The sequence below is a fragment of the Felis catus genome, chromosome B1, assembly GCF_018350175.1.
Source record: "Felis catus isolate Fca126 chromosome B1, F.catus_Fca126_mat1.0, whole genome shotgun sequence".
In the NCBI taxonomy this organism is placed as follows: domain Eukaryota; kingdom Metazoa; phylum Chordata; class Mammalia; order Carnivora; family Felidae; genus Felis; species Felis catus.
The window spans coordinates 52,731,890-52,746,172 of record NC_058371.1 but is presented as its reverse complement, the minus strand read 5'-3'; the positions used below and the strand labels follow the sequence as shown (position 1 = coordinate 52,746,172).

Genomic DNA, 14,283 nt, shown 5'->3' with positions numbered 1-14,283 from the left:
CCCCTAAAGGAATTCAAAAGTCAAATATTAAGGGAGCGCCTGGGTGGCTCAGTCGGTTAAATGTTCAACTCTTGATGTTGGCTCAGGTCATGATCTCAGGGGCGTGAGACTGAGCCCCACATCAGGCTCTGTGCTGAGCATGGAGCTTGCTTGAGATTCTCTCTCTCCCTCTACCCCTGCTCACACTCTCTCTCAAAAAAAATTTGTTTAAGTCAAATATTAAGGATTAATGCTCTCCCACCATTAATTTAAACTGTGCTTCAAAAGGTTTTATCATAAGGCCCCCTGGGTGGCTCAGTGGGTCAAACATTTAACCCTTGATTTCGGCTCAGGTTGTGATCCCAGAGTCATGGGATTGAGCCCCATGTTGGGCTCTGAGCTGGCAGTGTGGAGCCTGCTTGGGATTCTCTCTCTTGCTTCCTCTCTCTCTGCCCATCCTCCATTCACGTGCATACACACTCTCTCTGAAAATAAGTACACTTAAAAAATAATAACATAAAAAATAATTAAAAATTACAAGACTGTTTTGTCATAGCAAGAGGTGAGACTCTAGGGGAATGTGAAGGATTTTGTAACCTGGACACATGCATTGTTGCTTCACTCACCACACCAGGCCAGACACTTATTCTAATGACACCATCGTTGCTAGTGACCAACCCCCCGCCCCCCACCCACCCCAATCCTTCCACACAAGCCACTTTCCGACCCTCTGGGAATTGCATCCTTTAGAATATCCTGATTGGTAATAACTTGACCTCCTCTGAGAATCGATTTGATTTGGGGAAGCAACCAAGTCCAGTGAGCAAGGAGGCTGAATCTAGCTTGATTATACCAACTAGGATGAAGCCCAAGTTATGACTATACAAGGAATGAGGTTGATCCGGTGTTGTATATAATTCTGTTCTGAAAGCCATTCCTAAAGAGAAGTGGCAAATGTCTTCAACAGAGACTTCATCGTCAGAAAACATGTGCTTCCCAGCATAAATCCTGGTAGGTTTTATTTATGGTTTTGAATCTCTTTTGTTACTCTTAATTGTTAGTTATCTGCTCCTTGTCTTTCTGAATGGTAGCTACATTTAATAGGTTTGGCTATTCCTTAGCAAATTTCAGAGCTTTTCTGATTTTATGTAAAATAATGGTTGTTTCCATTTTTTTCTTACCTGCTCAAAAATAACAGGGGTGCTGTGAAAGGTCAAAGGCCACCAGTTGCCCAGTGGGCTTGGCATAAGCCAGTTGAGAGAAGGCAGAAGGCACCATGAACAGTTCTGAACGCGGGCAGGTTTGCTTGTCTGGGTCCCATTCCACAGGTACTGCGTCAGAGGGTGGCCTCAGGACTGCTGCCCCCACTCCCACCCCGCTTTTAAGATGAAGCAATGAAGCAATTCTGTAGCTGAAGATGGTGAAGACAAATGGAAAAAGGAGAAGATTTCCTCTCCTCTCTAGAAGCTTGCTTGGATCAATCCATAAAGGAGAAGTGGAAGATGGCAAGAACAACTCAGGGTGACCCCCCAGGACATGTCTTAAACCAGGTGGGCTGGACAGACCACTGCCCTGCACTCTGCTCCATGCCCCAGCCCCTGCTGGCCCCGGGGAAAGCCCTAGAAATGGCTCCCTTCATTGGGCAACAACTGTTGGGCCATAGGAACTTTAATTATTGAGGGCTGGTTGGCCCAACCCTCTCTTGGGAAACCAAAGCCTAGAGGTTACCTGTCAAAGTCGCAAACTAGTCAGTAGCAGGGCTGGGATGAGTGTTCTTTTCACTAGCCACCATCACATACAGAGGAAGTCTTGGCCAACTGCCATAAATGACTGAAGGGAGAAAACGATTTTATGCGGCCTGGGAGCAGATCGGCGAAGGGGCCTCCGTGGCTCAAGATTGCCTGGCAAAGGGCAGCATCGAACCTCCCAGTAATGACTTCTGAGGGAGGAGAAGGAAAAGAGGAGTACAGATAAATTTATTAGTTAAATACTGATTTTACAGCCATTTCACCTTAAGACAATGTTAACAGGTTTGTGGGTCAGGGAAGGTATATGAGGGTGGCCTTCATGGAAGAAAGCAACGTAATGATGATTAAAACAGAATCTTGGTTTAAAAATATTCTCTGCTACAGCCAGTAGGATTTTGGGGTTGGGAGCTGGGGATTTGGGGGGAAGATGTGGTAAGGCCACAGTCAGCTACAGGTCTGTTGACGATGAGGACGAGGAAGGAGAAGTCTTTGCGAGGAGCTCCAGCATCTCGGGCAGAAACGGCAATATGAAGAGGAGAAGAAGGCCAATTCCAGGACAATACAAGGGCCGGACACTCCCTCAAGGCCCACCCTCAGTGTCTTCTCTTGTCGGTTGTTGTCTTTCCATTAAGTTTTTGTCATGTTGTGTTTGTTTGCTTTGAATGTATGTTGCAAGATCTCTAGCTTTTTGCCTCCTGGACAGAAGATGTCTTCTGGGGAAAGGATGTAGGTAGGTGCAGGGGCTCCGCATCCCTTGGATGAACTCGGCCTGCTGTCTGAACAAGAGACACAGCTCCGCAGAACAAGAGGGTCGTCCACGAGATCCAAGCACAAGAATTCACGGAAACCCCCTGCCCACCCCCGGGGCTGGTGTCCACCAGACACGCTCTTCTGAAGGATCTCAAGTCTTAGGTGAGTGTTTGTCAAACTCGCTTTAGCAGCAGAACTTTTTTTGTACTTACTTGGGACCCACCTGTGTGTGAAGGGGTGGATGAAGGATTTGGGGGGACAGGCATGGGGGAGGCTGCTGTGTGGCTAAGCTGCCAAGCTCTTGTTTTGTGGAGGGAGAGACATGTTCAAGCTGAAGGCAGAGCTGAATCACCCAGCAGTGGAAGGGATTTTTATTTTCAGAGGCTTTGGGGGTGAGGAGAAGGAGCGGAGGCTTGAGCCTTGGGTCAGGGAAAGGAACTTGGGGGAGGCGAAGTTCCAAGTTGCAATTTTGCCCAAGCCACACGTGGCAGTGGGTGAAGTGGCCCTCTCCTCCATCTCCCCCATGAAGCCCTCAGTAGCATGGGCGCTATACGCAACGTTTCAGGAGCCAAGATTCGGTATTGAGGAAAGCAGGAGTATGCCAAACCTGAAGGGGGAGTGCTGGACAAGGGCAGCAGCTGCCCGGAGGGGCTTGTCGCATCCAAATTCAGGCTGGACCAGGGGTCCCAGAGACTTCACCCACCCTCAGAGCCCCGGTGCTAGGAACACCATGGAAAAGCCACCATCTTAGGTCATGGTGGTGGAAAGGCAGAGGAGAAAGATATCTCATCTCTTGTAGGGGAGGGGAAGGGCGGAAAATAAGAAAGAAGTCTCTTACTCCACACAAGGGACTTAAATGTGCTTGTAGTGAAGGGTGGGTTCTTCCAGATCAGAGTCTGGGTTCTTTCCAGTCGCCTACCCTTGAAAAGGCATCCGATAAAATCCAATACCCACTTCTCCTAAGCCAAATTGTCAACTTCAAGTTTCTTCCCGGTTGTTCTTCTGGAGTTATTCCCCAACAGAGCAGGCTGGCCCCTGGGAGCCCAGAGCCTCATCTCTGCTGTCCTCCAAGTCCCAAGTCTGTGCCGAAATCTGAGGAGGGAAGGAGGTGACATTATGCAGTGATTATGTCCCCATGACTGTCAGCCAAGGCCAGGCTGTTCCAAGGGTCCTGCTTGGAGCTGGCCTGCGGTGACTGGCTGACAGAAGATGCGTAGCCTTGTGGGGAGAGCTTCAGGGCCGAGAGGACTGGGTGGATGGAGGGCCCGTGGCCAGACATCGCACTGACTGAGAACGTCTGAAAACAAAAAGCGCAAGATGAGCTCAACAGAATCACTCCTGAGGGCTCAGGAGGGGAGGTACGGGCTGGAGAGGGAGCCCTGGTACACAGATGTCCCCCAGCTGGCTCCCACCCCAGGAAAGGGATGAGGGGAGAGGGCCCTAGGACAAGGGCAGGACAAGACACCAAGCAACATTTCTCTCTGTTTTTCCTAACCCCTGTGCTGTGGGACCCAAAGGGTCTGTGTGATTCACCAGCTTCTGAGCACTGTGACCCAGTAGAGGTTTGTAGATATTCTGGTTTCTCAGATGGCTCGCATAGTTACATGAGACATCTTCCACAAAATTATCACCGTCAGAAGAGGTGATCCAGATCCACGCCAATCTTATCCACGCCCAGAAGAGGTTCCTGGCTCTCCTGGTCCTATGGGACCCGGGTTCTTTACCCTGACAGTAAAAAGCTCTTTAGGACACAGACTCCCTCAAGTGCATGCAGACGACAGATCAGAGTTAACGGTAACCAAGCTTGGTTACTGCTTAGAAACCGTAACCAAGCTCAGAACTTCCCTAATCCCAAATAGGGGAACCAAAGAGGGAAGGGGTTGGGGAGTAGGAATGCCATCATATTTGAAAGAGGGAAAGGACAGGACCACTGACTCATCTTCTGGACACACGTGAAGCTGGACCTGTAGCCGACCCTCATTAAATGGCAGCCTGCCTGTGACCTCCTCACCAACCCCCTGCCCATCCACCCTGCCCTCCCCACAGTTTCCACACCTCTGCCCACGCCAGGAGGGTCCTCTTCCATCCCCTCCCAAACTTCAAAGAGAAGATCACACCACCTCTCAGGAGACAGACTTGCTCAGAAAGCCCATGTGCCACCTCCTAGAACCTTCTACAGTTGTACCTCCCTTCCCCAAAGCATGCAGTCTGATTCAGGTTGTGGCTGTGCCGTAATGTGTCCCTCCCCACTCCTGGTCTCTGAAGGTCCTGGCACAGAGGAGCTGCTCATCATCTGTCTGTTGTAGTTGTACGTCCAAATCACTGTAATGTGATCAGATGTGCAGAAATAGACCCTTGTGCAGATAGCCCCTATAGGGCCTCAGGTGGGACCCCAAAGGCACAGGCGACTCCTGCTGCCACCTGCTGGGGCCCTGCTGAAGCGCGTGTTCCAGCGCTGACCCAGCCACCTGGTGGTCTGAGGTGTACTATCCCACAGGCAGCCCCATCTCCCCGCCCAGGGACGTACCTGGGCCATGGAGCTGCTGTGCCCATGGTAGGCCGATAGCCCGGGCTCTGTCTTGATGGGGCGCATCTCTTCGCTGCTGCTGGTGGCTGCGTTGCTGGAGTTGCTGGAAGCACTGGTGGCGGGAGGAAGGCTCTCACTACCCGAGGGACCTAAAATAAGGCAGAGTCAGGACACCTAGACCAGGGACAGGGGCGAATGGATGGTGGTCCTTTGAGACAGCCAGGGTAGGTCTGTGCTAACAGCTTTATTTCTATTTGCTGGGGAATGAAGCAGGGCCCTTCATCAGGGCAGGGCGACAATTCTCAAAACGGGACAACTGGGGGCGCCTGGGTGGCGCAGTCGGTTAAGCATCCGACTTCAGCCAGGTCACGATCTCGCGGTCCGTGGGTTCGAGCCCCGCGTCGGGCTCTGGGCTGATGGCTCAGAGCCTGGAGCCTGTTTCCGATTCTGTGTCTCCCTCTCTCTCTGCCCCTCCCCCATTCATGCTCTGTCTCTCTCTGTCCCAAAAATAAATAAACGTTGAAAAAAAAAAATTAAAAAAAAAAACAAAACGGGACAACTGAAAATATCAGAATTTAAGCGACGGGCTCACCACCCCTTATTCAAACCCTTGAGACTACATGTTTCAGGACTCAGAAGTTTTTGGATTTTAATACTGTATATTATAGAATACTCCCAGCGGAGTCTGAGACAATACTCCGTAACTAAGCACATTAATTGTTCTACAGCAAAACGTGAATATTCACACATGGGATAAATAAAGACTATAAATAGCCTGAGTCTGTTCAGATTAGGTTTTGCTGCCCAATCTAGCTCCCTACACTGGGAATTTTGGATAGGGGGGCGCTGCTCACCTGAACCAAATGCTTGCTCTATCACTGCAACATGTAAGGAGGTGAAGTTACCTAGGGGAATGTGCTGTGCTTCTAAAACAGTGTGGACACAGGGAGAAAGGCTGAAGACCACTGGCATGAGACACAGAAAATAAGATGTAATAATAAATAAGATCTAAAATAAAATACCTAATCAGATATACTGCCAGAAGGGGTAAGCCATGGTTGAATCTGGGAAAGGAGGACTTGGGTCACGTTCTCAGTAGTGGACAAGGAAAATTTATCTGCTTTTCATGCCTTAGATTAGAAGATAAACTTTGCACTGGATCAGCCGATTTATTTTTTCTGCAACTGCAGCATTTCCCAGTGAAATCTTTGATTTGGTAGCAGTACTGAAGAGGGAATGCTCTTGATAGGAGCATAAGTAGTCCTCATTCTTAATCTAGAAACTGAAAAGGCAAAGTGGCATACTGGACAGGATATGGAGCTTGAAGTGGAAAAACCTGGGTTTTAAGTCCAAGTCTATCCACTCACAGCTGTATGACTCCGGTTAAGTCACTGCCTTCTCTGAGCCCCAGTTTGCTCATTAGTAAAATGCAGATAATTGGTCTCAAGGGGGTCTTTAAGGACCAGGGAGATACTAATTGTAGAGCAGCTTTCTAGAATGCTAAGTACTACATGATGTTAACTATACTTTGGCTTACAAATCAATCTGTGGATTGAAATTAATGGAATCCTGTCCTCCTAGATCCCTGTTATCTCAAAGAGAACATAATGGAGCTGAGTTCTTGAGTGGCTGCAGTACCAAAGATGGAGGGACCAGTAATGTTCTTTTTCTCTCTGGCCCACAACTGGTCCAGCTGGCCCAGTGCAGCCTTTGCAACTGGAAAGAATTGTGCAACTTGATTTGAGCCTGCTTCAAAAGCTCCCAAAATTTTGCGTGGTGGTGTTACTTTTCACTGGGTTATCATTCTCTCCTGAATAGCTGGGATGACACTTTTTGTGTGTCTCGCGTCCATGAAATACAGCCAGACCAACACTAAACCATCCTACACACCCAGAAAACTGATTGGGAGATTAACACAACAATCTGCACAACCTGAACCACAGGATTCAGCAGGTACGCGACACGAAGAGCTGAACTTGGGGAGCAAGAAGCCCTGAAAGGTAGGGAACCCCTTTTGCGGGCGGAGAGAGGACGGAGACTGGGGAGGGGAGGAGCATACGGGAAAAGCACTCCTCCCCAAAAGCAGCTGGAGAGAAAGTGGAAAATTGGAAACAGCCGCAGGGACTAAACTGAATAGCTGGGATGGACAATGCTATCATTATGCCTTGGTAGCCTGAGCTGACGCACTAAGAATACATGATTTTTACATATTCCAAGGGCCACTGAGTTCTTAATATAATTACACACAATGCTTTTACTCACCTGCTGGTGTCTTAGATTTATTAAGGTTCTTGGGCTTCCGTTTTCTGGTTTGAATCCCCTCTTTCCGCATTGCAAGAGGCCTGGGGACCTAGAGAGTTACAAATCAATATATATCAATATATATGGTTTTCTACTTGCACGTGATCTGCTACCTTATTTAAACACGCACTCACACTATGAGAAGGCAACATCTAAGCAATTCCTCTACAAACCTTAGGGCTGGGACTAAGTGAATCAGCCCCTGGAGCTCCTGCTGAGAAAGAAACCAATGCTGTTCAAATATACTAGCATACTGTACTATATGCTGTGTACTATACTAGCTCTGGAGAAATGGAAGCTTAAAGACACCATTCCTTTCTTCCAGAGCTTCACAGTTTACTGGGAAAGACAGACAAGTAGGAAACAACCAGACTCATAGATGATGTGGGGGAACAGAAAAGAAACACTAAGCTCTGTCCTCGGCCCGGGAGGAGGGGAAGAGGCACATGACCACATCAAGGAAGGCTTCGCTGAGGAGGTGATGCCTAAGTTGTGGGAGGCTGTCGAGTAGACAAGAGGCAGGCATTTCAGGCAGCAGGAGCAGTATGTGCAAAAGCCTTTAGTTTATCAGCAGTATCAGGACACTGTGAAAGTGAAAACGGGGTGCTATTAATAATTATACCAAGAAAATAGGCAGAAGCTGGTGCAGCTCAGTGAATTGAGATGTGAAGTCACTCTAAATAGAGCAGCTCTGCACTGCACTGCGTCTGGTTGGAGCAAATCGTGGTGTTTCCATGGGTGGTGGGGAGCAACCAGAGATAATGTTGGGGAGATGGCCCTGAGGCCAGGTCCTGAGATAAACTATCCATCGGCAACACTTTTACGGCACTGACTTCTCATAAACAAGCAGTGACTGTCAAGCATCATGCTCCTGAACCGTTCACAGATGCCTAAATAAGTGTCTGGGGAACAGGCTTGCTGGGTCATCTTTCTAGTATTTTTAAACATGTGCCCTCCTCACGGCTGGTTTCTCTTAGGCCAGGCCAACCCAAATCTTTTAGTTCCTGGTCTGTGCTTTTCTCCTGTATGGGACTAATAAAGGCCATCCCTGAAATACTGAAGGAAAGCAATTGCCACTTGAGAGATTAAACATGGAATGGTTAAGAGAGAAGGGTATCAGATTACGTGAACTTGAACCTGCCTTCTAGTCAACTGAGAGGTCAGTGTTCCCACCTTTGGAGGGAAGTAGCCTCTCCTCCCTCCAGCACGCAGCCCCACACTTTGGCCCACTTGAAGCCCATCCTGACTTCAGAAAAATACAGCCCTCATGTTTATCCCCACCAACCTCAGTACTTGTTTTAAAACAATCATGGTAAAATACACATAACATAAAATTTACCATTGTAACCATTTCCAGTTGCGTTAAGTATATTCACATTGTTGTGCGGTCATCACCACCATCCACCTCCAGAACACTTCTCATCTTGCAAAACTAACACTCTGTACCCGTTAAACACTAACTTCCTATTTCCCCCTCCCCTTGGTCCACGGCAGCCTCCATTCTACTTTCTGTCTCTATGAGTTTGACAGCTCTGGGTACCTCATATGAGTAGAATCGTACAAGATTTGTCCTTTTGTGACTGGCTTCTTTCACTTAGCATAATGACTTCAAGGTTCATCCATCTGGTACTATGTGTCAGAATTTACTTCCTTTTAAAGGCTGGATAATATTCCCTTGTGTGGACAGACCACATTTTACTTATCCATCCATGGACCCTTGGGTTACATTCACATTTGGCTCTTATGAATACTGCTGCTGTGGACATGAGGGTACAAGCATCTGTTCAAGACTCTGCTTTCAATTCTTTTTTGGATATACACCCAGAAGTGGGATTGCTGGGTCATATGGTAATTCTGTTTTTAATTTTTTTGAGGACACAATCTGTTTAACACCTGCATAATATTCCTTTATCAGTTTCTTTTACCATTCCTCTATTGAAGAACTAGAATTTCTTTATCCATTTTCCTCCTGAAGGTTTTTTTTCCCCTCAATTTGCACTATTACAGTGATTCAACAAACATCCTTGATACACTTCTTTGCAGAAGGAAGTGTATTTTCTTATGAATGTTCTTAAGTATATTTTTGGCTATTTTTTTCTCACTATAATAAGAAAACATGGTACACTTCTCGCAATGAGCAGTGAATAATGTATAGAACTGTTGAATCGCTATATTGTACACCTAAACTGAATGTAACATTGTATGTTAACTACACTGGAATTCAAACTAAACACCTAATTTAAAAAAAAAAAGAAAGGAAACATGAAAAAGTTCATGAAGAATCTTTTCTTAGATTCATGAGACTAAGTTAGTAACAACCCCTCCCACTCCACTACCATCAATCCTGTCCCCATGGGGCGATTGAAATACCAGCCTGTTATGTTTCTTACATTTTAAAACATTCTCAAACAGGTGTGCACATGTACATATCTATACACATATGTATGTGTGTATTCATTCACCCACCCATCTGTATCCGTGTGTGTGTTTCACTCACCCTTACTCCCATAGTAAGGGGTCATAGTATGGGGTCATACTATGTACATTACTTTGCAAATGTGTTTTGTTACTCCAGGTCAAGATACAGGGCTCTGACTTAATTATTTTTTAAACATCTGCACAATATTTCACACTATAGTTTGTGCCATAGTTTAGTCAACCATTCCTTTAGGAGGCTTTATGACTGTTTCTTGTTTTTGCCACTACAAATACCGCAGCAATAAACAGTTCACACATCATTAGGTACTGATTCTTTTATTGTTTTATAGACTACTTTCCCCAAAGCAGAGCTGCCAAAATAAAAAGATACGTGTGTTTCTTGTCCTTAATAAGAACTACTAGGTTAATTTCCTAATGAATACTTGCAGTAATTCACATGCAAACCAATGACATAGGAGAGTATTTCCCCAAATCCATACCAGCATTTGACTATGCTGGCACCTGATCTTGGACTTCCAGCCTCTAGGAATGTGGAAATAAATTTCCGTTGTTTATAAGCCATCCAGTCTGTGGTGTTTTGTTACAGCAGCCCCAACGGACTGACGCAGCCTGGAAGGTCCCTTCTAAATCTAGGTTTCTTTGCTAAGAAGGGAAAAATGGATTATGATCTGAAAGTTGGAAGACAAGTAAGAAGTGAATAACGGAAACAAACGTGTGGCCGCTGGTAGGCTGCTCACCCCGCCTGGCGGTGGGGTTACTTACGCCATGGAGCTTCATGTAGAGGCCGCAGGCATTGCACACGGGCTCGCCCTCGGCGTTGCGGCGCCACAGGGTGGTGGTGGTGGTCTGGCAGTTGGCACAGGAGAGGCCCACTCGGCGGGAGGCAGACTGCAACAGAGAAGGCAAACCCTTCAAGTCCAAGTAAAAGGCAAGTGCTGCTGCTTCTACTTCACAGGGAGCACCGAGGGGCTGGCCCTAAGTGGGTGGCAGGGTCAGCCATCGTAGCCCTGTATAAGAATCCCAGAGCACGGGGTGGGGGGAGGGGGGGGCTGGATGGCTCAGTTGGTTGTGTCCACCTTCAGCTCAGGTCATGATCTCACGGTTCGTGGGTTCGGGCCCCACATCGGGCTCTATGCAGACAGCTCATAGCCTGAAGCCTGCTTCAGATTCTGTGTCTCCCTCTCTCTCTCTGACCCTCAAGTTCTGTTTCTCCTCTAAAAATAAACAAACATTAAAAAAAAAAAAAAAGAGAGAATCCCAGAGCACAAGGCACCTGGGTGGCTCAGTCAACTTCGGCTCAGGTCATGACCTCATGGTTTGTGAGTTCGAGCCCCGCGTCAGGCTCTGTGCTGACAGCTCAGAGCCTAGAGCCTGCTTCAGATTCTGTGTCTCCTACTCTCTCTTCTGCTCCTCTCTCCCAAAAATAAAAAAAACATTAAAAAAAAGGAAAAAAAAAAAGAAAAAAAAGAGCCTAGGGGCGGGGTGGTGAATGAGAATAAGGACTGTAGGAGAAGTAGAGTGAATTCTTTTCCTAACTGTAGCATTAGAGGCATTATCAGTCATTCATCAAAGACCCCAGCAAGCACTGGGCACTGGAGGCAGAAAAGCTTTTCTCAAAAGTAGAATAAATGTGGGCTTCCAGTACCAGCCATGGGTGGTGGGTGAACAATTACTGTATTTGAATACATCAAAGACTGAATGGGCCTTGTGACCAGAGAGAAAGGGAAGCATCAGGACTTAACCCCTCTATTTCTCCCTTCCTAATATACACGAAAGCTAGTTTGTGTTGGTCAAAAGAAAATTCTACTAGAAAAGACCATGGAGGCACGAGCCAAAAACCCCATTACAAACACTTTTCCAGCCAGAGGGCCTGATACACCCTGCTTAATCTCCCTGGGCTTTGGGTTTTATCAACTGATCAGTTGAAACAGGGTAAGGAAGAGTCCACCTTGTTCATGGGATAGATGAGAAAACAGGAGATGTAGGAGGCAAGGCTGGACTGGGAACAAGAAAACCTGGGCCCTGGTTCCAGATAGGAGACTCAGTAGCCATGTGACCGTGGGAAGGCTGTTAGCTTTTCTGAGCCTCACTTTTCACTTCTGCATAATTAAGGTGTTAAAGTAGATGGTCTGGAACATCCTCGTAGCTCAAGCGCACTCTAAAGGGATGAGACATTACTATGTTGCCAACCACCCACCCAACTCCTCAACCCGCTTCTTTTCAAGAGGACTTGAAAGGGGCGCCTGGGTGGCTCAGTCAGTTGGGCGCCTGACTCCTGGTTTCAGCTCAGGTCATGACCTCACCCTTACGTGAGTTCCAGCCCTGCATCAGCTCTGTGCGGACAGAGCAAAGCCTGCTTAGGATTCTCTCTCTCCCTCCTTCCCTCCCTCCCTCCCTCTCCTTCCCTCTCTCTCTCTCTCTCTCTCTCTCTCTCTCTCTCTCTCTTTCTCTGCCCCTCCCCCACTCCTGCTGTCTCTGTCTCCCTCAAAAATAAATAAATAAACTTAAACAAACACAACTCGAAGTCCAGAATTCAAAACCTAGGCATTTCCCACCTAAGTGTGAGCCCGAAAGCCGGGGGCCAAGAGGAGGAGGGAAGGGCAGACTCGAGGAGCCGGGCACTTGCTTACCAGCCGGCGCTGGGGCTTGATAAGGGGCCGGTTGATGCCGTTCATCTTGTGGTAGAGGCCGCAGGCGTTGCACAGGTAATGCCCCGTCCCGTCGCGCCTCCAGAGCGGGGTGGACATGGCCCCACAGTTGACACACTCTCTGCCTTCTGAGAAGTCATCAAACATGTCTACTGGGTGGAGAGTAACACAGAGGATTCATTCTTTGTTGGGGCCCAGAAATCTTACACTGGGAAATCTAGAAATAATGTCTTTTCCTTGCAAGAAGTAAAGAGATGGATCACCTCAGGCTGCCTCTCATTTCCTGACTCTGGCCTCAACCCCTGGAGTGGACAGTTTTACTCCCGGCCATCCCAGACATCGCAAGGCTCTCCCCAGTCACGAGAAAAAGAAAAGTCGGGCCGCGACCACCGGCAGGCAGCCTGGATTTTCGTCCCTATCTCTCTTTCAGAGCCTGTATCCCTGAAGGTCTCACCCAACACTGAATTCTACCCAGACCTTTTCCTCACTTTTCCCTTCAAAATGGAGATCCCTTTCCATTTCAATTAAAAAAAAAATTTACTCTGGGAAATTAGAAAATAAAATGTGTAAAGAAAATACAAATCATATGTAATCCTATGACTGCAAGATCACCAGTGTTATTAACATTTTGTTCTATTATATCCTTTGCAGTACTTTATATATTGACGTATATTTGTGCCTAGTCAAGGTCAAGCTATATAATTTTGAGCCAACTGTTTTCACTTAATACCAAGGCATTTCCCACATTAGACATTCTTCATAAAGTTGGGGTGCCTGGGTGGCTCAGTCAGTTAAGCGTCCAACTATTGGTTTCAGCTCAGGTCATGATCCAGGGTCATGGAACTGAGCCCCTCGTTGGGCTCTGTGCTGGGTGTGAGCCTGCTTGGGATTCTCTCTCTCTCTCTCTCTCTCTCTCTCTCTCCCTCTGACCCTCTCCCCTGCTCTTTCTCTCTCTCTCTCTCAAATAAAATAAAACACACGAAAGTTTTTAAAAATTCTTTGTAAACTCATTTAGCACAGTATATTATCCATCATACAAATGTGCCATCCTTTATTATTATTATTATTAAACTTTTACTCAATCACTATCCAGCTTCCGATTTTTGTTTTGTAAACACAGCTCATTTGGTGCACAAATCTTAGCATTTCTGCTTATTCTTTTAGGGTGCTCCCCTAGAAGTAGAATTACTGAACCAAAGGGAGTACATTTTTTGAAATTTTGAAATCATTTTCATCATTTCATCATTTCAGTATCTGTTTGATATGCTGTATCCTGGTCTGACATGTTTTCCTGCCTACTGCATAAAATGAAGGCCCGCACTGCAAGCAACTGTGACTTAGTGTTGCTCACAGTCCCACGGGCACGTTGCCATCATGGTCAGTCTCCTGCAGTCGTTGACAAACCCGCTACATCACCATCTTTACCGTCCAGGTCTACAGAATTTGACAATCGACGAATTTCACTCTGCCCGTTTCAGTTGCCCTGATGAGATAGGCTGGGGTGGGCTTCTTATTCCCTATGATCTGTATAAAGCCTGGCTCAGAACTTCCAGAAGTCTCTCTGACTCCATGTACCTGCTTCCTATTTTGAAAAATATTTTACATCCTATCCCGATTTTTCATCCCTAAGTACAGCTACCCTGGTATTAGGGTAGTTCTTGTCCTACCTCCAGAGTGGGAGTGGGATCTTCTCTAGTAACGGGGGGATATTTGGAAGGGAGGGTTTTTAAGAGCTCTCCCTCCACGAGGACCTAGCACTGAAGTTTAAGATCCCACATTCTCTAGCTCTGTGGCCCAGCTACTTGCTCTAAGGGAATGCGGGCTGAAGAAGAGCATGGTGGGGGGCCCTCTCCTCAAGTCTGGGTATACAAACAGTCATTTGCACCTGCAA

The 14,283-nt window shown here is 47.1% G+C and overlaps 1 protein-coding gene across 5 annotated transcripts in view; it reads right to left on the bottom strand.

Moving 5' to 3' along the window:
* Positions 1 to 1,936: 1,936 nt before the first annotated feature.
* The window catches only part of GATA4 (GATA binding protein 4), an 81,252-nt gene continuing 68,905 nt past the window's right edge, over positions 1,937 to 14,283 (bottom strand). For 4 of the 5 annotated variants that reach the window (XM_023252656.2, XM_045055662.1, XM_045055663.1 and 1 more), the window contains exons 3-7: positions 12,375 to 12,544; positions 10,507 to 10,632; positions 7,267 to 7,354; positions 5,005 to 5,153; positions 1,937 to 3,774 (exon numbers count right to left, since the gene is read on the bottom strand). In XM_023252656.2, coding sequence (XP_023108424.1) covers positions 3,592 to 3,774; positions 5,005 to 5,153; positions 7,267 to 7,354; positions 10,507 to 10,632; positions 12,375 to 12,544 — 716 coding nt within the window. In that variant the 3' untranslated portion in view covers positions 1,937 to 3,591. The remainder of the gene's footprint in view (positions 3,775 to 5,004; positions 5,154 to 7,266; positions 7,355 to 10,506; positions 10,633 to 12,374; positions 12,545 to 14,283) is intronic. The other variant, XM_011281564.4, reaches the window with a different exon arrangement.